The sequence below is a fragment of the Mus caroli genome, unplaced genomic scaffold (genome assembly GCF_978045245.1).
Source record: "Mus caroli unplaced genomic scaffold, Mus_caroli_1 scaffold_6, whole genome shotgun sequence".
In the NCBI taxonomy this organism is placed as follows: domain Eukaryota; kingdom Metazoa; phylum Chordata; class Mammalia; order Rodentia; family Muridae; genus Mus; species Mus caroli.
The window spans coordinates 9389667-9416142 of NW_028227261.1; the positions used below are offsets into that span (position 1 = coordinate 9389667).

General features: G+C 36.7%; 1 protein-coding gene across 1 annotated transcript in view; it reads left to right on the plus strand.

Moving 5' to 3' along the window:
* Positions 1-25118, plus strand: part of LOC147004076 (uncharacterized) — a 103260-nt gene extending 78142 nt beyond the window's left edge. The window contains 5 exon segments of the mRNA XM_085838626.1: positions 12089-12163; positions 17636-17740; positions 20985-21111; positions 22681-24830; positions 24832-25118. Coding sequence (XP_085694752.1) covers positions 17666-17740; positions 20985-21111; positions 22681-24830; positions 24832-24885 — 2406 coding nt within the window. The 5' untranslated portion in view covers positions 12089-12163; positions 17636-17665 and the 3' untranslated portion in view covers positions 24886-25118.
* Positions 25119-26476: the final 1358 nt, after the last annotated feature.

The window sequence follows — 26476 nt, forward strand, 5'->3', positions numbered from 1 at the left end:
CACCTCATGTCACACAGTAATCACAGTTGACACCTGAAATCTATTTATCTCAAGAGAGACACTGTCCCTGTGGAAAATTCACAGTATAGAAATAGTTATTTCCCTCTCTTTTTGGTTTCAGAAATAATTTTAAGTCTTGTTTTTTTAACCTTGGTATTTCATCACATGAACTATATTAGTAAAATTTTTCTAGTGAGGATAGCTATGGTGTTGTGCCTAAACCATAAATTTACAAATATAAATGAATGTCCTTTCTTATTTATTGTCTCTTTTTCATTAGAAGGGAAAGGCTTTAAACAGTCTATGCTAATCCTCTTCAGCCAAGCTTGCATTACATAGGGAAAACTGAAGTGTTGTGGCAATGTTTCTATTTTTCATTACGATTCTATTTTCATTAAGTACATAAGTTTATATCTGAATGTTTTTATGTACACTGAATGATTCATTATGCCCCTAAAACCATGAGTACAGCACCAACCCCTGGGGACTGAATTCAGACATAATAATAATGAGCTGCAATATATTTTGAGAGAATTAGATTAGTTTTTAAAGTAGAAACAGCAAGTACCTTTACCCTTTAGTCATTTGTTCATGGCATAGGTTTACATTTTTGAGGCGTATTTGCAATAAAGACAATATATAGTCTGTATATTATAATTTTTGATTAAGGAAGAGTGTTAGATCACACTTCTATGAAAAGTGCAATTCGTATATACAGATGGTCAAGTTCTGAAGAAAAATAGTTATAATTTGAAGAATGAAATTTTCAGTTAATACAATGAGGAATAATTCTTTACATTTTAATAAACATTTAGTATAATTCTCCCTCATTTTTAAAAACAAAATTTCATCAGAAGATAATTGTACTTCATTGGAATGCACTGCTATATATGATATTTCCTTATCCATACATATCTAATCATTTTTTAGTGAATGACCATTAATGATATTGTAATTATGCATATTGATTATGCCAACATATGTAAAATGTTAAATAATTTTTAATGCTCTCTAATACTGTTTTTTTTTTAATTTTGTGGTTTTGAATATATTCTCATAAAATAATTTTCAAAAGCATTTCATTTTCTGTGTCATGTGGAACGTTCAGTGTATGCCGTGATGTTGCAGTTCTATTGTGTTTAAAGAAAAAACTTTGTCATTTAGTGTATCCATTATTTCTGCATTTTGTATTCTACCTGTTTTTTCTAGAATGTGTGTAGCATTGAACTTAGGTGTCAGATTGCCAAATGGACATGTTGTAATAGAGATGTGAGACACAGCTGCACAGAAGACTAAGCTAGTGTCCATATTTGAACAAAGTGGACATTGTAAAATTTGAAAACATGTATTTTTATCATAACGACTATCTCTAGTGGGACACTGGGATTCTGTTTGATATCACCCCATATTTCATAAAGGTACATTACTTCATCTAGACATCAAAAGTACATGTTATATTCTATAAATGTTTACTGATTTTGAAATTATATCATGCATTCTCAGAGAAAAAGAAATATAAGGAAGTCTATTAGTAGTTTCGAATGTTTCTTTGAATAAAGTTCAAGTTCATTTTTCATCAATGTATGTTGCTTACATTTACCTGAATGTATGCATCCATATATGCTATGTGGTCCTCTTGTCAGTAGTGTTCAGAAGAGATCTTGGATTTTAAAGAACTGGGTTTAACAATCTACTGCTTAGTGCCACGTGGGTGCTGGAATCAAATTTCATAATAGATGATATTAAAAGACAGTATACAGTTCAAGCTGCACACTAAAATTTTTGAAAAGAGTGATGGTGGTAAATGTTTCATTTGCTGTGAAGGTCTCAGTAAATCACAGAAAATTCTTGAAGATGAGATCCTGTCTTTTTTCTTTTTTTCTTTCTTTCTTTTTCCTTTTTTTTTTTAAATTAGAGAGCCTTTCTAACTGTGAGCATTATCGTAAGTCATTCTATAGATGGTCAGTGTAAGAGCAGCAATTCATATCTTTAGACATTAACACTTTTAGAAAACAATTATCCTTCAACCTCATCTGCATCAAGAAAAGGTATCTTAAGCCGGGCGTGGTGGCGCACGCCTTTAATCCCAGCACTCGGGAGGCAGAGGCAGGCGGATTTCTGAGTTCGAGGCCAGCCTGGTCTACAAAGTGAGTTCCAGGACAGCCAGGACTATACAGAGAAACCCTGTATCGAAAAAAACCAAAAAAAAAAAGACAGCTTTAAAGAGATAAACATTGTTACAGCACTTAGATGTGACAATAGGAAGATACAAGTGGGAGTACAGGAATCCAATATTTAAGAGACTTTCCTAGGAAATGCTAGACTAGAATGCTATGGCCTTCTAGTACTCAAGAGTCCCAATGTCTGAACACTGCATGTTGCTATTTGAATTTATCTACTTTGAAAAGGTTGTGAAAGCCGGGCGTGGTGGCGCATGCCTGTAATCCCAGCACTCAGGAGGCAGAGGCAGGCGGATTTCTGAGTTCGAGTCCAGCCTGGTCTACAGAGTGAGTTCCAGGACAGCCAGGGCTACACAGAGAAACCCTGTCTCGAAAAAAACCAACCAAAAAAAAAAAAAAAAAAAAAAAGAAAGAAAGAAAGAAAGGTTGTGAAGAAACAAGTGATAGTAAACTGACTGGAAGGCTCAAGCGTGTGGAATTGCGTCTATTCAGAATCAGGTATGTAAATGAGGAAATGTCAGTGGCAAGATTTAAAGTCGAAGCCCTAGTGTTCATATTGACTTCATGGTGGAAGTAGGTAAACCCATAGGTTATTCTTCCCATTCTAGAATGAGCTCTTGTTCAGTCTCCATGAAATGGAAGATGTGCTTTTCCTGTTATACAATTAGACAAAACAATTCCAGGACACACATTTATTTTATGTATTTCTTCCTTTTGAATTTAAAGTATAATAGCTGTCACTGGAGCAGGAATTTATGGTCTGTTGCTGGTAGAAATGACAACGATACTCAGCCTGTATGTCACAGGTAAGAGTCATGAAGTGACATACTTTGAAAAATGTCCTCATTTCTCCCTGAAAATTCATGTGTTCCTATGCCCATTTTTATTACACACTTGATGCTGTCTGCAAATGCCCAGGGCATCAAGTTTTGAGTATTGTAAATTTATGACAGCAATGTATTTTTCCCTGCATCTCCAATTTCTGTTTTACAGAAATTCCTGTTGTCAGTAAATTTTCCATCACAGGATTAGGGATTATATTTATTTCATGTATATTACAATTGTTAGAATATTCACAGAGAAACATTCTGGTAGAGGATTTGCATTACCTGGTTTCTTTGGTATTGCAGATATTACAGAGTTCCTAGAGTTTACTCTAATCTGTGCTAACTAAATCTCCTAGTGCTTGCATTTTCAGGTGAATGGCCTTTGCACAGGAAGTGTCCCAGAGTGCTTACACAGTTACCATCTCTTCTATCTCTGTCTCATCCCTTGTTATTCATGTTTTCATCCTATCCTTGTGTTTCATGTATGTTCTGAGGAAGGTTTTGGATGGGTATCCATGCTGTCATATATTCATAATTCCATGTTCCATGGTAAATGACAGCATGGGTTTCTATAACTCCACTTCCTCCTTCTTTTACAGTCTTGCCTTTACCCCACTGCTGGCTTTTTATTCAGCTCTCTCTGAATTGGCAGTTTTCCTTTACAAACCATGTTTGTCTGACTTAGGCTGAAAGCCTCAACAATTTAAATGTATTTCCATATTTCTACATATAGCAGTATGTCAGTTATAAATTCACTTTTCAGACTGTGATCTTTAGAGCAACTTTTGACCAGCTTCCAGTGCCATGTCTGTATTTCCTTTGTAGGTTGACCTCAGTTCAAGCCAGTAAAGTTTCTGTTACCTACCTGTCACTACTGCGCTGGTCAACATACATTGATAGGTTGGTATTACAGCACAAAGGTCAGCATCTAGGGAGAACCATTAATGACAATTTACACCCATCAACCTACAGAGCCCTCTTTAGCAGTTTGTATGCTAAACCAGCATATCCAAGATCCTTTTAGGCACTGAGTGGTCTTCTCACTTATCAGATTATTCTTTAGGAATGTATAAATCCAAATCATATATTTTTTTTGTATTTTTCTTGTATTATTCTATAGCATGTTAAGTGTTTTATCAGATTGGATTATTTTCTTGGGATACTTGCATGTCTTGAGTTGAAGAATTATATTTCTTGAAATTTGAGAAAAATTGTCTTCCTCATATCCTTATTTGAACACTGAAAACATTCTAAGTCTTACTTGCTCTGTGCAAGCACTGCTGTACTGTGATAAGTTATTGTGGAGGCTTTGCACATCCTTGTTTGTCTACTGAGTAGAGTAGAATGATGACAGCTGTCTTCAGTGTGTGTAGGGATAGGCTTAGGATGTTGGCTATTATCCTCATTAGACTCAGTAATGTTCCTTCTGTTCCACATTCTTCAGAGCTTTCATAGTGATCCACTGTGATATTTTGCCCTAGGCCTTTCATAGCTATATTGACATATATCTATCAGTGAGCTTTCTCCCACTGATTGTACATAATTTATGCCTTGAGTTGTTTGGTTTGTGCTTGTTGAAACAGTTTTGAGTCACTGTCATGAAATCAAGTTTTTACTTTCTGCATCTATTAGAGAGAAACATTTTAAAACTTACACTGGCGCACCCATACTGTTATTTTCTATGTGCATGTTTTTGTGGTCATTTGCTTTTGGACCCAGGTAAAGTCAGCTTTGTGTGATGACTGTACCATATTCCCCTACTTTCTGTGTTCTGCACTTTCTGGTCAAATTTCTTGTGGGATTTTTCAGAAGAAATTTGTGAATTTGGTGCAGCATTTGGTTATTCCTGAGAAAGTGCTAGAAGGAACACTGAGAGCCTAGGTTTCTGCTCTTGATTATTCCCTGGCCTAGTGTTTATTGTTCCTAGGAAATCAATATTTCTCCTGTCAATTCTCATTCATTTTCTGACATTCCATGGTACTCGATAATCTGCTTTTTCTCATCGTCAATCTATACTTCTGAGGCCGGGGTGTTGAAAGAGATCATTCATATACCTGTTAAATGCCAAGAGAAATATTTGACAGTAGAGAAATATAAGGTCAATGAAATACATAAAAAGGACTAAATATTTACTGATATCATGGTTATGACAACTTTCTTCAGTAATAGTATCTCCATGTTCAGAATGAATTCTTTTTTTTTTTTTTTTTTTTTTTTTAGTTTATCGAGACAGGGTTTCACTGTGTAGCCCTGGTTGTCTTGGAACTCACTCTGTAGACCGGGCTGGTCTTGAACTCAGAGATCCACCTACCTCTGCCTCCCGAGTGCTGGGATTAAAGGCGTGTGCTACCATGCCTGGCCCAAGTGAATTCTTATGCTTTTATTAATGCATAAACATATTTATGTATTTGTGCATACATGTGTTTGTATGTGTATTGGTATGTATGCCAGGAGACCATTATCACACTTTCTGTCTTTCATGTGAACCTACCTACAAGAGTGGTGGCCAGAGATGAAATCTGTAACAGCTAGGCTCCGAAGATTGTCATTGTATTCATATTTATTACTGATTGGGAACCTGAGAACTACCTGGAACAATGCCACAATGCAGATCCATGCTTATTCAGGAAGATGTTCCAACTGTGATAATATTTTAACAGATTGATATAATGAGGGAATCGTTCCAAGGACATTACCCTCAAATGATTCATTTTATCCCTGTGTATATATATTCTCCCTGGCAGCCATCAGTGAGTTTCTACCATGTCTCCTCCTTGATTTTGTATGTCAATATATTTTATGCAATATGCTCTCAGCATAAAATATATTCATAGTAACACTATTCATAAAATTGCATATAGAAGTTATATACAAGTCAATTGTCATTTTTACACTAAAGACCCTTAACTTGATTTTTTTAATAAAGTTTCTAAAATTTTCTCTGCACCCCATCCCATCCCTCTTCCCCACCCTACCAAGAGGATGTCCCCACACCTCACCATTCCACCAGGCCTCCCCAATCCCTGGCACTTCAAGTCTCTGGAGGATTAGGTGAATGTTCTTTCACTGAGGTCAAACCAGGCAGTCATCCACTGTTTATTTGTCATGGTCATCATATCAGCTGCTGTATATGTCCCGGTTGTTGGCCCCTTTTCTGAGGCATCTTGGAGGGGTCCAGTTCAGTTGAGACTGCTGGCATATGGATGGGGCCACCCTCCTCCTCAGCTTCTTCTGGCCTTTCCCCAATTCAACCACAGGGGTCATTGGCTTCCATCCATTGGTTGGGTGCTAGAATCTGCATCTGACTCACCTGCTTGTTGAACCTCTTAGAGGGCAGCCATGCCAAGCTCCTGTCTATAAGCACACCACAGTATGAATAACAGTGTCACTGCCCTTTGCCTCCCCCTTGATATGGATCCTAATTTGGGCCTGTCCATGGACCTCCTTTCTCTCATGTACTTCTGCAGTTTTGTCCCTGGATATCCTTCAAACCGGAACAATTCTGGATCAGAGGTTTTGTGTATAGGATTGCAACTCCATCACTCCACTTGATGCCTGTCCCTCCACTGGAGGTGGACTCTACAAGTTCCCCCTCTCCACTGTAGAGCACTTTATCCAAGGTCTCTCCCTTTGAGTCCTGGGAGTCTCTCACCTCCTAGGTCTTTGGAACATGTGACATGGACCTCCACAGCCTACCTCCTGAGGCTGTCTATTTCCATTTTTTTAAACTGGTTCTCGGGGCTTCTGTCCTCCCCCCATACCTCATAATGCCTTATCATGTTTCCCCTTCCCCTCTCTGTCCCTGCTCCCAATCAGGTCCCTCCCTCCTTCTTCCCCCATGACTGCTTTCTTCTCTCCCAAGTGGGATTGAGACATCCTCACTAGGTTCCTTGAGCATTTAACCCTTTTTAATTATTTACGTTGTATTATATACTTTTTTTGGCTTATATCCATTTATTAGTGTGTACATACTATGCATGTCCTTTTTGGTTCTGAGTTACCTCACTCAGGATGGAATTTTCTAGTTCAATCCATTTTCCTCCAAACCTCCTGATGTCATTGTTCTTAATAGATGAATAATATTCCATTGTGTGAATGAATCATGTTTAAGTATCGATTCTTCCATTGTGGAGCATATGGGTTGTTTCCAGCTCCTGGCTATCACAAATAAGGCCATTCTGAACATAGTGGAACAGAAGCCTCTATGTCATGGTGGAGCATCTTTTGTGTATATACCTAAGAGTGGTATAGCTGGGTGTTAAGGTATATCTATTTCCAATTTTCTGAGGAATTTCCAGATGGATTTCCAGAATAGTTGACCAGTTTGCAATTCCACAAGCAATGGAGGATTGGTCCTCTTTCTCCACATCCTGGCCAGCATGTGCTGTCACCCGAGTTTTTTGTTTTTTGTTTAAGATTTATTTATTTATTATATGTAAGTACACTGTAGATGTCCTCAGATACTCCAGAAAAGGGCATCAGATTTCATTAAGGATGGTTGTGAGCCACCATGTGGTTGCTGGGATTTGAACTCGGGACCTTCGGAAGTGCAGTCGGCATTCTTAACCACTGAGCCATCTCGCCAGCCTGTCACCCGTGTTTTTGATCTTAGCCATTCTGATTGGTGGAAGGTCGAATCTCAGTGTTGCTTTGATTTATATTTTTCTGATCATTAAGGACTTTGAATATTGCTTTTGAAGTTTCTCAGCCTTCCACAGTTGTTCCATTGTGGATTCTCTGTTTAGGTATCTACCCCATTATTTGATTGGGTTGTTTGGTTTCTTGGTGGTTAGCTTCTTGAGTCCTTTATATATATTGGATATTAGCCCTGTATCAAGTGTGGGGATAGAGAAGAATTTTTTCCCAATCTGTAGGTTGCACTTTGTCCTATTTACTATGAACTTTGACTTACAAAAGCTTTCTAGTTTCATGAGGGCCCATTTGTCAATTCGTGATCTTAGAGCCTGAGCCATTGGAGTTCTTTTTGGAAATTTCCTCCTGTGACAGTAAGTTTGAGGCTCTTTCCCATTTTATCTTCTTTTTTTTTTTAAGATTTTATTTATTTTTTCTAAGTACACTGTAGCTATCTTCAGATACACCAGAAGAGGGCGTCAGATCTCATTATGGGTGGTTGTGAGCCACCATGTGGTTGCTGGGATTTGAATTCAGGGCCTTTGGAAGAGCAGTCGGTGCTCTTAACTTCCGAGCCATCTCTCCAGTCACCCCCCACCTTTATCTTCTATTTCCTTGATTGCATCTTGTTTTATGTTGAGTTCCTTGATCCACTTGAACTTGAGCTTTGTGCAAGGTGACAAATGTGGATCTATTTTCATTTTTCTACATACAGACTGCTTGTTAGACCAGCACTGTTTATTGAAGATGATTTCTTTTTTCCATTATATATTTTTGGCTTCTTTGTCAAAGATCAATTGTCTGTAAGTGTGTGGTGTAATTTCTGGGCTTTAAGTTCTATCCATTGATCAATCTGTCTGTCTCTGTACCAGTACATGCAGTTTTTATCCCTATTGCTCTGTAGTAACCTGTAACGTTTATAAAAAGAAATGAAGTGCACTGTTTTTTAAACATAGCAGCTCCTATGTAGTTTGCTTGTGTGTGCTTTCTGGTTGCTAAATCTAGATATAGAGGCTAGTTTTAAGTGAGAAATTAGCTTTCTGTTTTTCAACTCCTTCACAGACTAAGTTTGGCTGCCTGGAAATATCTCTGTGGATAGATCTTGTACACATAGGTGTGTCTTGCTCTAGCTCCTGAATCCTGGTGTTAAAGATGTGTCCCATGATACCTGGACCTAACATTTTCCTCATTAGAACTTGATCTGTTCTAGGTTGTTCTTGGACTTTGAAACTTGCCTGCATTTTCAAACTCAAACCAGAATCTTAAGTGGGTCAAATTTTGTCTGAGATCATCACTCTCTCACTTCCTGGTACTCCTTTATTCCTCACACCATGAGTCTTGTTTTTTAAACCATCCCTTCCCCTTTACTGACTCATTAGTGTAGCTACCTCTGTAATTTTAGGTACTTGGAGCCCCTTATACACATCATATTGCATGTTCATATTTTGCATAGTTGAGGAATGTTGGGCAGTGGGTGCGGGGAATTAAAGGGGAATCCCCTGTCTCACCAGAGCTCCAGTGCTCTGGGCAAGTGGACAGCACTCTCTATGAGGCCCAGTTGGGTGTCTGGTTGTGGGAAGCCATGGGTCTCCAGTCTGCAGGGGTAGAGAGGGAGCAGTTTGTTGTCTCTGGGCCTCACAGAGGCCACAGACAACAGGACCTCTGTCATGGACATCCCAGATGTCACTGTATGTTGTGGAAGAGCTGAGAACAAAGTGAGGGCCCTGGGGATAACTGGGTCATCCTGGGGTCTGAAGGGAGAAGGGAGCAGGGGTATAAGGCACTCAGTGTTTCCCAGGATGTGAGAGTCTTTAGTCTTGTCTGGTGACTGGAAACACTGAGAGGCTTTGCTGCTGGAGGTGACACGTGGCTCTTTAGGGTCAGGCCTATTCCAATCATTGAAGAACAGCGGGTCTTGATGAGCAGAGAGATGGTCCCTGGTTTTAAAGTGTTTACTGTAGAAAGTCAGAAAGAGGAAGAAGAGTAGGGAAGTAGAAGCCAGCCATGGCCATGTGGAGAGAGGGAGGAGAGGATAGGGAGGAGGAGAGCTAGAGATGAGAATTAAGAGATTTAAGAGCTTAAGGAGAGAGAGAGGAGGGGCCAAACAGCCCCTTTTATAGCGGGCTGGGTTATCTACCTAGCTGTTGCAGTATACTGTGGGGAGCATACTTGGCTATTGTCAGGTAACTGTGAGGGTGCAGTTTAGCCAGAATGCCAGGGACTTGGGACATTGTCAGTATGACAGATAGTCACAGGATTATTGAGTTGTGGGTTCCGTGTTTTCAGACACCTGTGTCTGGGAACGTAGCTCACTGTTCTATCCCTTGTAGAGTTTTCTACTGGGTCTCCAAAGTAAGCTTTGCTCAATTAGAACACAGGCTGCCTTTCACAGTCCCACAGAGAAAAGCTCTAAAGAATAGCTTTTATTTTAAATTATATAATCTTCAACTCATGTTTTCATAGTTCTTTCCCACAGCCTTAAGGGCTGACCTGAAGGCCATAGCATTACCATTTTTCTGAGGAATAACAGACAAATTTTTGCTTCATGGAATCTTACTGTTTCTGGTTATGTAGACATAAACCTTGGCAGGGAGAACATTCCCCAATAACATAGGCAGGGAGTACAAGCCTTATGCCTACAGGAGCCATCTGAACCTGAGAAATCTCACATACTGTTGAACCTACTCCATTCGATTTCTATGACAGACCTGGCCGTCAGACTTTTACTGTTGAACCTACTCCATTCGATTTCTATGACAGACCTGGCAGACAGACTTTTATTTATTTCTTTAAACTTTTATTTAACTATAGGTGTGTTCTTCTGCATGCCTATATGAGACCAGTGGAGCCCAGAAGTCATCACAAAATGCATCACACAGGATTCAGACAAAAATCATACCTTGTTTTGTGTGTAGAAAGAAAGAATTAGTCTGTGTTTCTTTTCATGAACAGCAAGTGCCCTTTACCCCTGAGTCATCTCTCCAGCCCAGAGGTTTACATTTCTGCTACAATTTTATGATAGAACCTGAATATAACCCTGAGTTCTATTTTTTATTAAAAAATGAAGGAAGAGTCAGAAATAATAATAATCTGTGCCATCCATAATCATGTTAGATGAATGAGCTCAAATAATAAAGATAAGAATAGTGATCAAGTCAAAGAATCATAAATGGTTCTGATCCTTGTAGCCTATAATAATGTTAGATGAGTAAGCTCAAATGATAAAGCAAAGAATAATTCTGGAGTCAAAAGACTTAGACTTCAAGTTGGACAGTCATAGATTTATGAATAATAATGTATCCATAATTAATGAATAATTAGTATAATTATTATACAACCTAAAACGTTCCTTTCCATTATAAAACAGCACTCTATAATACCATTGTGTTGTCACATAACCCATTTATTTACTCGTATACTTCTAAGTATTCTGAAGGTAAACCTGTGTGGAATTTATGAAATTATTATCTGTTTTACTTTTGTCATGTATTAGAAAATGGTGCATAATATTAATGCAACAAAATGTTTTGTTTTGGTTTGGTTTTGGTTTTGGTTTTTTGAGATAGGGTTTTTCTGTATAGTCCTGGCTGTCCTGTAACTCACTCTGTAGACCATGCTGGCCTCCAACTCAGAAATCCTCCTGCCTCTGCCTCCTGAGTGCTGAAATTAAAGGCATGAGCCACCACGACCGGCTTAATATTTTTATTTATTTCACTAAATATTCTCAAATTAATTCTTCAATACATATTTCAATTCTTCATGAAAATATGCTTATGGAATTGTATCACAAGGTATATTATTCTATGTCTTGCTTCTAATGGCCATTTTATACTCTGATTTTACAGTTTTTATCTGCTTAGATAGAAAGAAAATTATTTCTTTTAAGTAATCCTTGAATTTTGACCCCCATACTCTATTTCTTTGGTCTAGAAAGGATACAGCATTGTATATAGGCCTTCAAATCTCAACTGAGCATTTTAGACTAGAGTCTGACTGTTGAAACCCAACTGCATACAGGATAGATACAGGGTCCACATTTGATCAAAGCTGACAGTTGTAGATATTTTTAGTCACCATCATTTATGATCTGAGATGTGATACTGTGATCAATATTGTTATTAAAAGTGTTCTTAAAGATGTCTATTAAGTGTTCTTAAAGATATTCCTGCATCCAGACCTCAAATGTGTACTTTATTATATCTCAATATTTGCTGAATGTGAGGCCATTATGTCACCTACTTTTCACTAAAAGTAGAGACACAATATAGACTATGATGATTTTAGATGATATCATTTCTTAAAATGGCCTTATAATTCTTATGACCTAACATATATTCTGTTCTTGATTAGCTTTCAGAATATGACATGATTTGTTCTTTCCTCTAAAAGGGAACCTTAAATCCAATCATAATATGTTTTTCTATATTTTCATCTGCTGCTTTCCTAAAGCACCATGATCAAGGAAAGTAATTGAAGAAAAAGACCACGTTGGGTAATGCTTCCAGAGGATAACTATCCACCATGGTAAGGAGGCCTGACAGCAAATAACCATGTTTTTGAAATAGACAGCTGAGAGATCACATCCTCACCTCCAGTCATTAAGGAGGAAGAGAGAACTAAGATGGCTTTGGTCTATTCTTTTTCTCAGAGCCTACCACCAGTGTCATTCTTTATTCAGTAAGGTTCCACAACTAAATTTTTGAAAACATTGTGACCAATTGGGGTTCCAACTTCAAAAGTGAGACATATTCATTCAGAACTATATCAGCAGTCTTCTAACATCCTCTCACATTTTAGCCAGTTTTGATATCAACATAGTAAATATAACTTTAATTTCTCGTTTGAGTTTCCTGTTTGGTTAGTTAGTTAGTTTGTTTGTGAGACAGAGTCTCACTCTTCAGACTTGACTCTCATGTATCCTGATATAGAGACAAGAATGGCTTCTAGCTCACATAAATTTGCCTGCCTGAGCACCCTGAGTGCTAGGATGAAAGACCTTCCCCACTGTATTAGGCTTTAATCAAACATTTATCTTTTAATATTTCTGCTAACATGCAACAAGAATTTTGTTCATTTGTGTCACCTGACTTACTTGATTGACTGAGGCAGCTCCTTCAGCTTCCATTGGAACATTGATGTTTGTCTTCTGCATGCTCTATCTTTGTGAATTGGCCCTCCATTGAGTTACCATCCTGCTTAGAGTTCATTTCTCATTTCATTCATATTGAGGATTCCTTAGATGTTTATATGACTGGGTGCAATGTTAACATCCTGCATTATCAAAATTATTTCCTTAGCCACTTGCAGGACTTCTCTTGTCTTTCATTCAGTTAGTTCCTGTCCTCTTTGAGTTCCTGTGCTTGTTTCCTCTTTATGTCCATTGACCTCATTGAATGGTGTTCAAATTGTATTTTTTCTTCTGTCTCTTGAGTTTGTTTCATCATTCTTCTTGTCATGAGCAACGGTATTGCATTTTTGATTTGGGGTAGGTAAGTTCTATTACCATTGTCAAATTGCTTTAGTTCCAGCCTCTAAGTTTCCTTTTGCTGTGTGGCATTAGGTCAGTTGGCAGGGATATCCATCTGAGATGTTATGGTTAATCATTGAAAATCTAATATGGTGGACAGGAACTTTTTTACAGCTTCTTACTAAGTCCAGTTCTGTTCTATGCAGGTAGCAAACATGCGTTGGTGTAGAACAGGCCTTGAACATCCTGGCAGCTATTTGGAAGTCTGCTTGAGCTGAGTGGGAAGAATAGGTCTGGGTGTGCTGTGTAAAATTGGTTTGTTGAATTTCCTAGTCTGGGCAGAGTTAGAGATGAAACATAACCTTAAACACAGACATTTTGGGTTGTGCTTGTGGAGTCCCCATGCCCTCAAAGTCTTGAGGGACTTAAAAAAGAGTCTCTCCTAATCATTGAAAATCTAATATGGTGGACAGGAACTTTTTTACAGCTTCTTACTAAGTCCAGTTCTGTTCTATGCAGGTAGCAAACATGCGTTGGTGTAGAACAGGCCTTGAACATCCTGGCAGCTATTTGGAAGTCTGCTTGAGCTGAGTGGGAAGAATAGGTCTGGGTGTGCTGTGTAAAATTGGTTTGTTGAATTTCCTAGTCTGGGCAGAGTTAGAGATGAAACATAACCTTAAACACAGACATTTTGGGTTGTGCTTGTGGAGTCCCCATGCCCTCAAAGTCTTGAGGGACTTAAAAAAGAGTCTCTCCTAAGGAACCTCCAGTATCCACAAGCTGTGCCTCTGTCTCCAGAGTGCAGGGAATAAAACCCAGAGTCTCTATGCCCAGTTTTGTATTCACTGCCAGGATTCCTTATCAAACTTTGCTCATATGTGCAGGCTGTCTGTGAATGAATTTTGTGTTAGAGAGCTTACAGTGAAATGCTGAAAATATAAAGAAGATTTCAAGGAAGCTATGGTTTTATTTCTTCATGCGTGTCCTTTTGGAAGTTGTTAGGTTCCTTTCATTTTTGTTCCATGATTAATTCAGGAACTGATCAGGGTAAAATACTGTCACCATGAACTTAACGTTTCTCTATGCCTCTGAGTTTTGAGTGAGCTCTGATTGGAAGTGGGTCTCATGTTATCCAACCTAAAATGCTACCTAAATATCAGTCTTAATTGTATCATCCTTAGGAAATTGTTTGTAGCATTCTCTCTCTTTTTTTTTCTCTTTATCTACTGAGACCTGTACTTTGTTAAAAATGCAGGTACTTTCTGAAGATTATCATTCATGTGTGTGTGTATACATATATATGTATATATTTAGTGATTCATATGTGTGTGTGTATATATATATATATATATATATATATATATATATATATAGAGAGAGAGAGAGAGAGAGAGAGAGAGAGTGATTCAGAATGTTTTTTTCTAGACAAAGTTTCTCTGTATAGCCCTGGTTGTGCTATAACTCACTTTGTGGACCATGCTTGCCTCGAACTTAGAAATCTGCCTGCCTTTGCCTCCTGAGAGCTGGGATTAAAGTCACTATGCCCGGCTTTTGTTTGTTTGTTTGTTTGTTTCAAGACAGGGTTTCTCTGTGTAGCCCTGGCTGTCCTGAAACTCACTTTCTAGACCAGGCTGGCCTCAAACTCAGAAATCTGCCTTCCTCTGCCTCCCATGTGCAATTCATAATTTTAAATCATGAGTTCTTCAATATCAAAAGAATTTGCCAAGAACAAAGATTCTGCTTGTGCATTTTGTTTATTTATGCAATCACACCATTATTGAAAAGTTTAAATTAAATTTCTTCCTTTTCTATTGTTTCTGTTTTCTTTGTGTTTCTCAAATGTCTATAGCTAGTTGTCTTGTTTTCATTTGTTTTGTTTTCTTGTTCTTTCATGTATATGAGTGATTAGTCTGCATGCATGTTGGTGAATCACACAGGGGCTGGGTCTGCAGAGTATGGAAGAAGGCATTGAATACTCTGGCATGAGAGCTGCCTTTTGTGTGTTGTTATGGGACTCCAGTCACCTGGAAGAAGACACAGTGCTCCTAAACAGTAATCCTCACTCCATCCCCTGTAGGTAGATTAGAAATATATTAAGTTCAATTGAGAAGACTGTGAACCTTTGTCTTGTTATGCTGTCTGTTTGGTTCTGCACAGTTTCTTTTTCTTGAACAGAAAACCAGGATTCACAATTAATACTCTCCATTATATAGATATGTTTCATCTAATATGACTTGTAATATGGATTTTATAGTGAAGTTTTCAGAAGATTGCTGGATGAAGTAATGATATTTCTCAGATTTTATTCCTTAGGATTTTACTCTAAAACATTTTTCTTGTATTGTGGGTAGTATATATGTTTCACATTGTTCTCTGTTACTTCTGTGGTACATAGTTTTCCTGTGTTGTACATGAGTTCTCTTATATTGATTTATTCCTCACAAGAACTCTCTTATTTCTTCTGCCTTCATACAAACTTCATTATCTACTTCCTTTGTTCATATTTTCATATATTTATTATCTAAGATAGCTGACTTAAAAACTAGTCTTAATAATTTACTACATTCATATGTTCCTTAAACACTGTCAATATGAGTAGCCACTTTTCCAGAAAGTAACAGATTTTGCAGGTGTTTTCATTCAGGGCTTGAAAAAATGTCATTCCCTGCTCCATTGATTTTAATCAGTAAGTATTTATTACTACTGTATGGTATCACAATGTAGCCTATTTTGGTGATAAGGGATTTAATCAATGAGTAAGTATTTATTACTACTGTATGGTATCACAATGTAGCCTATTTTGGTGATAAGGGATAGGACAAGACAACTGGAATAAGATGCACATGGTTATATCACGTAGATGTGACAATAGCTGGGGGTACATCTGGGAGCTGAAGAAACCAAATGTATAGAGACATTCCTCATGAACACTAGATGAGAATGTTATGGCCTTGTGTGACCACCTCATATAGCTATTTGACCTTTGTCTGCTTTAAAAATATTTGATGTAACAGGTCATAGTAAAGTTATCTGGAAGGCTAAAAAGTGAAGAATTATGCCTATTCAGAAAAAGGTGTGTATTTGAGGAAATGTCAGTTTCAAGTTTTAACGTAGAAGCTGTATTTTCCTCATGACTTCATGGAGGAAGCATTTAAAACCATGGGTACACTGGTAGATATACATTGCCAGACAGATTGGTATTTCAGCACAAAGATCAGCGTGTAGGGAGAGCGAATGATGACTCCTTACACCTAGCAGACAAGAGAGGTCTTTTATTAGGTTGCATGCCACAGCAGCATGTCCAAGTCCTTTTTAGACAATGAGGAGTCTCCTGATATATCAGATTATCCTCCATGAAAATATAAAGCCAAGTGATATTTTCTTGTATTTTCAGTAGCTTATTAAGTGTATTATCAGATTGGAGTGTTCTCTTTAAATATGTGTAGTTCTTGTGTTGAAGAATTATGTTTCTTGTAATTTGAGAAAACGTACCTTCTCTGTATCCTTATTTGACACATTGAAAATCTTCCAGGTATTATTTGTAAGCACTACTGCACTGTGAAAAGGTAGTGTGGTGGCTTTGCACATCCTGGTCTCTTTTCTGAAAAAAGGAGTAGAATGATGACAGCTGTCTTTATCTTTTGTAGTGAGAGATGTAGGATGTTAGCTATTATCTTCCTTAGACTGAGGAATATTCCTTTTGTTTTCACAATACCCAGAGCTTTCAAGGTGATCCACTGTGATATTTTTCCCCAGGCTTTTTGTAACTGTATCGTCATGGTTACGAGCCTTCTCTCACTGTACATACATTGTGCTATGACTTGTTTTGTTTATGCCTGTTGGAATAGTCTTGCATCTCTGGCATGAAATCAAGTAGAGTTCACTTTCTGCATCCACCCGAAAGATTCTTTTTTCCATGGACATTGATGCACCTTGACTGTTACTTTTTCCTTTGTACATATTTTATGGTCATTTGTTTTGGAACCAAATAAAGCCAGCTTTTTGTGATGACTGTACAATATACCCCCTTTTCTGTCTTCTGCAATAGTTTAGTCTCTTTGCAAGATTATTGTGGGATTTTCTAAATCAACTTGTGAATTCTGAGATACATCTATTTAGTTTACATGCAGTGTTTGAAGAAACACTTAGGACCTGGGTGTCAGCATTTCCTATTACGTGGCCTAGTGTCACTACCTAGAAAGTTTTTTCTAAGAAATCCTCATTTTCCTCATCAATTCTCATTAATTGGCATCTACTAGCCCTTAGTCTTTGACTCTAGTCCAGAAATATAAGTTTTCACTAATAACCCTGAGTATCAGTACTTTATAGCAGGTATCCATGTTCTCTGTGTTTGTGCCTGACGACTCCTGAAATTAGAAATCATCCTCAGATTATACTCATATTCTTTATCAGTCAAAATGTATCATGTCGGTAGAAACATTGGCAAGAGCCCTGGTATTACTTTGCTTTATTTTTTTAATGTGGTTTAGCATGGTCTCTAATGGCATTTCATTTATTTCATTATTTAGTCCTTGATGTGAAATTTAAGAAGAATTTGAATGTTTGCTCCTCACCAAGGATCTGGGAGAAGAACAACTAAAAGAATGAGTGCCTCTCTGGTAAACATTCCACAGGTCAGTATCCTGTCTTCATATCTTTTCAAAATCCCTTTTATATTAAGAACATTCAAGAGTTTTATTATCTGTATGTTGAATATTATCTAAGGGGATTATTTTCTATGCTCTTCATTTTCCTGAGTGATAATGAAAATTTAAGTATTTGGTTTCTCACGTATATAATAGCTTTATATTTTCACTGGTTTTTATACTGTGAAGACATATAATTACGATCAAACTGCATGTCTCAAAGAGCATCTATTGGAAATGATGCTCAAAAAATATATTGATGACTATTTCCTACGTTGGATAAAGTTATATTAGTCTGGAAGTAAAGTCTCTTGTCCCACATAAATTGCAATACAGGAATGGTCAGGTTTTCAGACACAAGCTTATGAATGTGGATATGTAAATATGTAGAAACTCACATCACTAAGCAATATATGGAAGAGTAGAATTTGTAGTCGCATAAAATTATATGAGGCCCACCGTCTTGAATTTTTCTTTTCTTTTTTTTTTCAAGACAGGGTTTTTCTGTATTCCCCTGGGTGTCCTGGAACTCACTCCGTAGACCAGGCTGGCCTTGTACTCAGAGATCTGCCTGCCTCTGCCTCCCGAGTGCTGGGGTTAAAGGCCTGCGCCACCAAGTCCGGCTGTCTTGAATCTTAATAGTAAATGAATTAGCTCCCTAGAAACACAGATGATGGAAGAAAACTGTCTTTCTTTTTCCATTGATGTAATTTGAGCTGATGCAGATTTCAGTATTCTGACAATTCTTTTTAACATTTTAAGTCACACAGTAATCATTTTAGTGTTGACATCCAAAATTGGACTCAAGAGAGATACTGTCCCTGTGACATGTTTATTTTCCTTTTGTTTTTGTACCAGTCCTTAGAAGTAGTGTAGGTCCTGGGGTCTTCACCTTTGTATTTCATCACATGAAATACATTTGAAACATTTTTCTAGAGACAATAGCCTTGGTGCTGTGCATAAACCATCAATTTTCAAGTGTAAGTGAATGTCCTTTCTATTTTTTGTTTCCTTTTCGTTAGAAGGAAGACAGGTTGATACATCCTATGTTATTCCTCTTCAGCCAAGCAATGCATTACATAGGGAAAGCTGAAGGGCTGTGGCAATGTTTCTATTTTTATTGCAATACTATTTTCTGTAGGTATATACATGTTCATCTGAATGTTTTTATGTGTATAGAGTTGCACATTCTGCCCGTAAAACATTGAGTTCAGCACCAAACCTTGGAGACTGAAGTCAGGTATAATAGTGAGCTGCAATATATTTTGAGAGAGCCGGGCGTGGTGGCGCACGCCTTTAATCCCAGCATTTAGGAGGCAGAGGCAGGTGAATTTCTGAGTTTGAGGCCAGCCTGGTCTACAGAGTGAGTTCCAGGACATCCAGGGCTACACAGAGAAACCCTGTCTCGAAAAATCAAAAAAAAAAAAAATATATATATATATATATATTTTGAGAGAATTAAATTAGGTTTCTATATAGAAACAGCAAGTACCTTTACATCTTGGTATTTTTTTTTCATGCCCTAGGTTTATAATTTGAGGCTCATTTGTACAATAGACAGTATATAACCTGTGTATTTTAGTTTTTGATAAATAAAGCAAGAAATGTAAATCATACTTCTCTATGCAATCTCAAATTCTGATACACAAATGGTCAGATTCTGACAAAAAGAAAGTTAAAATTGGGGGATTGAAAATTTCAGTTAAGGTGATACCATGAGGAATCAATTATTAAATATTCATGAAGAGTTAGAATAATTCTTCATCAATTTGAAAACACAATTTGAGCAAAGAAAATGATTGTAGTTCATTGGAATGCATTGCCGCCTATGACATTTGCTTACACACCTATAACTAATCATTCTTCAGTGAAAGGCCATATGGCAGTTATGAAATTGTTATGCTGTGTATTGCTCATGCCAACTTAGATAAAGTATGAAGTGATTTTAATGCTCACAAATACTGGTTTTTCTACTTTATGGTTTTGAATATATTTTCTAAAAATAACTTCCCAAAGCATTTGGTTCTCTGTGTCATACAGAATGTTCAGTGCTCTGTTGTTGCAGTTTTATGTTGTTTAACACAAAACCTCTGACATTCAGTCCATCCATTAATTCTTCATTTCATATTCTGATTCTACCTGTTTGCTCTAGAAAGGATGTAGCTTTGTAGTTAGGCATCAGATTGTCAAATAGATATGATATACTACAGTCATGGAAGACACAGCTGCACAAGGACTCAGCTAGTCTCCATATTTGATAAAGGTAGATATTGTAAAATTTGAAAACATATTTTTTGTCATCATAATTGATGATCTATGATTCTTTTTTATATCAGCCTATCTTTTATAAATGTACATTATGGCATCTAGACATCAAATGTACATCTTATATTCTGTAAATGTTTACCGATTTTGACATTGTTATGTCAATCATTCTCAGAGAAAGATAAATCTAAAAAAGTCTATGAGTATTATAGAATTTATCTGTTATTAAAGTTAAAGTTTGTTTTTCTTCAATATATGTTGGTTACATTTGCCGGAATGTATGCATATGTGCTATGTAGTACTCAGTAGAGATCACTGGATTTTTAAAGGATTGGTTTTAACCATCTACTATTTAGTGCCATGTGAGTGCTGGGAAACAAATTTCTTTTTTTTTAAAAAAGATTTATTTATTTATTTATTTATTTATTTATTTATTTATTTATTATATGTAAGTACACTGTAGCTGTCTTCAGACACTCCAGAAGAGGGAGTCAGATCTCGTTACGGATGGTTGTGATCCACCATGTGGTTGCTGGGATTTGAACTCTGAACCTTTGGAAGAGCAGTCGGGTGCTCTTACCCACTGAACCATCTCACCAGCCCGGGAAACAAATTTCATAATAGAATACTTGAAAAGATATGATACATTCCAAACTGCCCACAATACTTTTGAACAAGGTTATGGTAGCAAACCTTTCATTTGCTGCCACTAAGGTCTCAGTAACCAAAGAAAATTGAAGAATATGAGAGCCTTTTTTAATGCAAGCAGTACGCTAAATCATTCTATAGGTTGTCTGTGGTAACGCAATAATTCATATCTTCAGACACAACTCCATAAACTTTTAGAATACATTTGTCGATCAATATCTTCTTGCCTCATTTATATCACAAGGTGTATCTTAATTAGTTCCTTTTTAACATAAGAAAGCAATTTTGTCCATAGCACCTAAGAAGTTTTCTGTTACAGGATCTGTTAACCTTCAACGACGTGGCTTTGAACTTTTCATTGGAGGAATGGGAATGTCTCAATTTAGCTCAGAGGACATTATACATGGAAGTAATGTTGGAGAATTACAACAATCTGTTATTTGTGGGTAAGAATGCACTTCTTGTTGAATTCCTGATTCTTTCTTTGAATTTTCCTACTTTGTGTTTATATAAACTCTCTGAAATATCTAGAGACCCCCAAATGAGGGAAATTGGAGTAAAAATCATACTTTTCATTGTGTTTCATTTACATTTCTCTGATTACTTTGGGAAAGTAACCAGTGCTCTATTCTCTGAGGTCTCTCCTCCCCACTTATCTAGCTCCAGTCAAGACTTTCACTTTCAAGAAAAATTAAGCAATCAGAATAAGGAATTGTATTTTTATACATATAATAATTGGAGTATTTTATTCTTACCACTGCTTTAAACTATTCTCTTACTTATGATTTTAAAAAATGCACAAGATTTCAAGTGGATATATTGTTTGTGTGGAGATTTTATTATTATTATTACTATTATTATTATCTGTTTGACATTTGGTCTCTGTGTTTTGTTCTGGGACAACCGGATCTTTATCCTAACATTTTGGATGTTGAAACAGGACTATATAGTGGTTTCTAATGACAATTTCATTTACATCATAAATTCATACCTGACCAAAGCTATAAAGTATCACTCTGAAACCTATTGTAACTTTAAAATTAGAGCTGTATTGTTCAGAGATCTACTTTCTGACATTTCATTACACATGGATCACTTACATATCCTAGTTTCTGCAAAGTACAATATTTTTTTCTTAAATTTGTTATTTTAATTATTACATTACAAATGATATACCCCTTGCAGTTCCCTTTCTATAAACCACTTATTCTATCCACCCTACTCCATGCTTGTATGAGGGTGCTTCACCCATCCACAACTGCTTCACTGCCCGAGGATTCTTCTATGCTGGGGCATCTAGCCTTTAGAGGTCCAAAGGCCTCTCTTCCAATTGATGACAGATAAGGCGATGCTGTATTATGTAAGCTGCTGGAGCCATTGGCCACTCCATGTGTAGTCTTTGGCAGGTTCTTTAGTTCTTGAGTGCTTTGGGGTATCTGGTTGGTTGATATTGTTGTTCTTTCTATGAGGTTCTAAACACCTTCAGCTCCTTCAGTCCTTCACATAACTTTACTTTGGGGTCACTCTGTTCCATCTGATAGTTGGCTGCAAGCATCTGCATTTATTTTGGTCAGGTTCTGGCAGAGCCTCTCCAGGAGTCAGCTATATCACGTTTCAGTTAAGAAGCATGTTACGGCATCAGCCATAATATCAGTGTTTGATGTCTATAGATGGGATTGATCCCCAGGTGGGGCAGTCTCTGGATGGCCTTTCCTTCAGTCTCTGCTCCACTCTTTACCCCTGCATTTCCTTTAGATAGAAGCAATTCTGCGTTAACCTTTTTTATATGGGTTGTTGTTACCATTTTAAAGTAACACTTAGAAGACTATTATCAATTCTTGACATTTGATATAGATCAGATTTTAGGTACATCTGAGGATCCATGCAATGATAAAAAAAAAAAAAAACAGAGAAACCTCTCTTGAGAGTATGAATACATTAGAACACTGATTATGGAATCATACTTACTCCTCATATAAGTAATCCCTATTATCCCTAATTCCTACTTTTTTCAGAAAATCAACACATCTGTGGAAAAAATGAGTCGGTCTTGGATCAAGACATACAGCACATTGTCAATGAGCATGGGCATATCCGAAAGAAGTTTTCTAAATGTAATGAGCTTAGAAATGTGATTCATGAATCCTCCGAAAGTACACCTTATAATACTAACCAAAGAGATGCCACTCTCCAAACCTCAAACCTAAAAAGACATAAAACTGGGACCACTAAAGAAGTTTGCACATATAAAGACTGTGTAGACTGTTTAAAGGGGTCTTCTATCATTAGTCTCAATCAAGGAACCCACATAGAGAAGAAAGAACACAACAGAAATAAAAATCTTGATGAGGTTTTGGTTTCTAAACATAAACCCGTTGTGAGACAAAACAAAAGTGAAATGAACACTTACACTTGTGGTGAATTTGACAAATGCTTTACTCAGAGTGTCAGTCTTCAAAGCAAGCAGAGAATTTATCCAGGAAAGAAATCTTACAAATATAGTGAAAGTGACAAATGCTTTACCCAACCTTGCCATCTTAGTATTCATCATAGATTTCATTCAGGAGAGAAACCTTACAAATGTAGTGAATGCGACAAATGCTTTACTGACAAAGGCAGTCTGAGAGTTCATCAGAGAATTCATACAGGAGACAAACCATACAAATGCAGTGAGTGTGACAAATGCTTTACTGACAAAGGCTATCTGAGAGTTCATCAGAGAATTCATACAGGAGAGAAACCGTACAAATGCAGTGAGTGTGACAAATGCTTTACCCAGCCTTGCCATCTTAGTATTCATCGTAGAATTCATTCAGGAGAGAAACCGTACAAATGCAGTGAGTGTGACAAATGCTTTACCCAACCATCCCCTCTTAGTATTCATTTTAGAATTCATTCAGGAGAGAAACCTTACAAATGTAGTGAATGCGACAAATGCTTTACTGACAAAAGCAGTCTGAGAGTTCATCAGAGAATTCATACAGGAGAGAAACCGTACAAATGCAGTAAGTGTGACAAATGCTTTACTGACAAAGGCTATCTGAGAGTTCATCATAGAATTCATGCAGGAGAGAAACCTTACAAATGTAGTGAATGTGACAAATGCTTTACTCACAAAGGCTCTCTGAGAGTTCATCATAGAATTCATACAGGAGAGAAACCTTACAAATGTAGTGAATGTGACAAATATTTTACTGAGAAAATCGGTCTGGGAAGGCATCAGAGAATTCATACAGGAGAGAAACCTTATAAATGCAGTGAATGTGACAAATGCTTTACCCGAAAATCATATCTTAGTATTCATCAGAGAATTCATACAGGAGAGAAACCGTACAAATGCAGTGAGTGTGACAAATGCTTTACCCAACCTTGCCATCTTAGTATTCATCGTAGAATTCATTCAGGAGAGAAACCGTACAAATGCAGTGAGTGTGACAAATGCTTTACCCAACCTTGCCATCTTAGTATTCATCGTAGAATTCATTCAGGAGAGAAACCGTACAAATGCAGTGAGTGTGACAAATGCTTTACCCAACCATCCCCTCTTAGTATTCATTTTAGAATTCATACAGGAGAGAAACCGTACAAATGCAGTGAGTGTGACAAATGCTTTACTGACAAAGGCAGTCTGAGAGTTCATCAGAGAATTCATACAGGAGTGAAACCGTACAAATGCAGTGAGTGTGACAAATGGTTTACCCAACCATCCCATCTTAGTATTCATCATAGAATTCATTCAGGAGAGAAACCTTACAAATGTAGTGAATGTGACAAATATTTTACTGAGAAAGTCAATCTGAGAAGGCATCAGAGAATTCATACAGGAGAGAAACCTTATAAATGCAGTGAATGTGACAAATGCTTTACCCAAAAATCATATCTTAGTATTCATCAGAGAATTCATACAGGAGAGAAACCGTACAAATGTAGTGAATGCGACAAATACTTTACTGTAAAAAGCAGTCTGAGAGTTCATCATAGAATTCATACAGGAGAGAAACCTTATAAATGCAGTGAATGTGACAAATGCTTTACCCGAAAATCATATCTTAGTATTCATCAGAGAATTCATACAGGAGAGAAACCGTACAAATGCAGTGAATGTGACAAATGCTTTACCCAACTATGCCGTCTTAGTATTCATCAGAAAATTCATTCAGGAGAGAAATCTTAAAAATGCAATGAATGCGACAAATGCTTTACTGACAAACACAGTCTGAGAAAGCATCAGAGAATTCATACAGAAGAGAAACCTTACAAATGTAATGAATGTGACAAATGATTTACCTGAAAATCTCATCTTAGTACTCATCAGAGAATTCATACAGGAGAGAAATCTTACAAATGTAGTGAATGTGACAAATGCTTTACTGAGAAAGTCAATCTGAGAAGGCATCAGAGAACTCATACAGGGGAGAATTCTTACAAATGTATTGAATGTGACAAATGTTTTGCCCAGAAATCCTATCTTGTTTTTAATCACAGAATTCATACATTAAAGAAACCTTACAAATGCAGTCAATGTGACAAATGATTTTCCCACAAACTGAGTCTGAGAATGCATCAGAGAATTCATACAGTAGAGAAAACTTACAAAAATGCAGTGAATGTGATAAATGCTTTACTAATAAAGGCAGACTGAGAATTAATCAGATAATTTATAAATTTTTTAAAAACCCTTACAAGTATTTTGTACGTGATAAATGCAGTACCCACAACATCAGTCTGACAAATCAACAGATATTTCAAACAGTAGAGCAACATTATAAATGAAATGAATGAGATAATCCTTTAACAAGAAATATCATCTTAAAATTCATTGGAGAATTCTTCCAAAAGGGAAATTTTTCAAATACATTGACTGTTTGAATCCTTTATTTTGGCCTATCTCTTAGAATGTAACAGATAATGTATATAGGCAAGAATCTTAACAAATAAAATAAATGCTTAAATATCTTTGACTTCATTTCAGTGCAGAAAAATATGTAAAAAAAAAAATTTTATGGGAAAAATAGTTCTCCTGGGGAAATGTGGCATATGTTTCACACGGGTAATATTCTTTTCAACAGTTAGTGCTCCACACTAGAGAAATATTATGAATCTGAAAACTTTTGAGAACCTTCATGCAATGTTCAAATCTTAGATAATGTCAATTATTAAGCTGGCAGTAACTGAATATATCATAATGAAGAAACATTTTCATTAAACTTTTACTTGTTCACCCTCAAATATTATATGATGAAGTCAGGTGTGAAAGCCAGAAGAATATGATGTTGTGCAACAATTCATGGAGATAGAAATGATCCATTCCAAAAGGAAACTAAATAAAGAGTGTACTATTGCCTTCAAAATGTCTAATAAAACTGGCAGCAGTTGTATATTTAATTCAAATGAAGAAATTGACACAAATTATACTTGATAGTATATTTGACAATCTGAGCCACCAAGACTGCATGTTCTTAATCCTATAATATGACTACAGATGTGAAGTGTGCTTTGAGTATCCAGTATTCATTTTTCTTATCACGTCAATGTGACAAATGATTTATTGGTTTCACGTTTCAGGATAGTAACTGACTATGAGTCCCTTATGCTCTGTCAACATCTCCTTCCTCATTGCCCTGTAAATAAAGCTGAATATTTTAATAAGGTTGACTTGGCTGTTTTCAGTTTGCACTTACGATAATTAGATGAATAAATGTTGCATCATCGCTGGAACTATTTCTCATAAAGTATTTGCTGAAGTCATGAATATTTTCTGTAAACCTGTAACTTAAACTTAATATTTGTAATTTTCAGCTGGTCAATAAC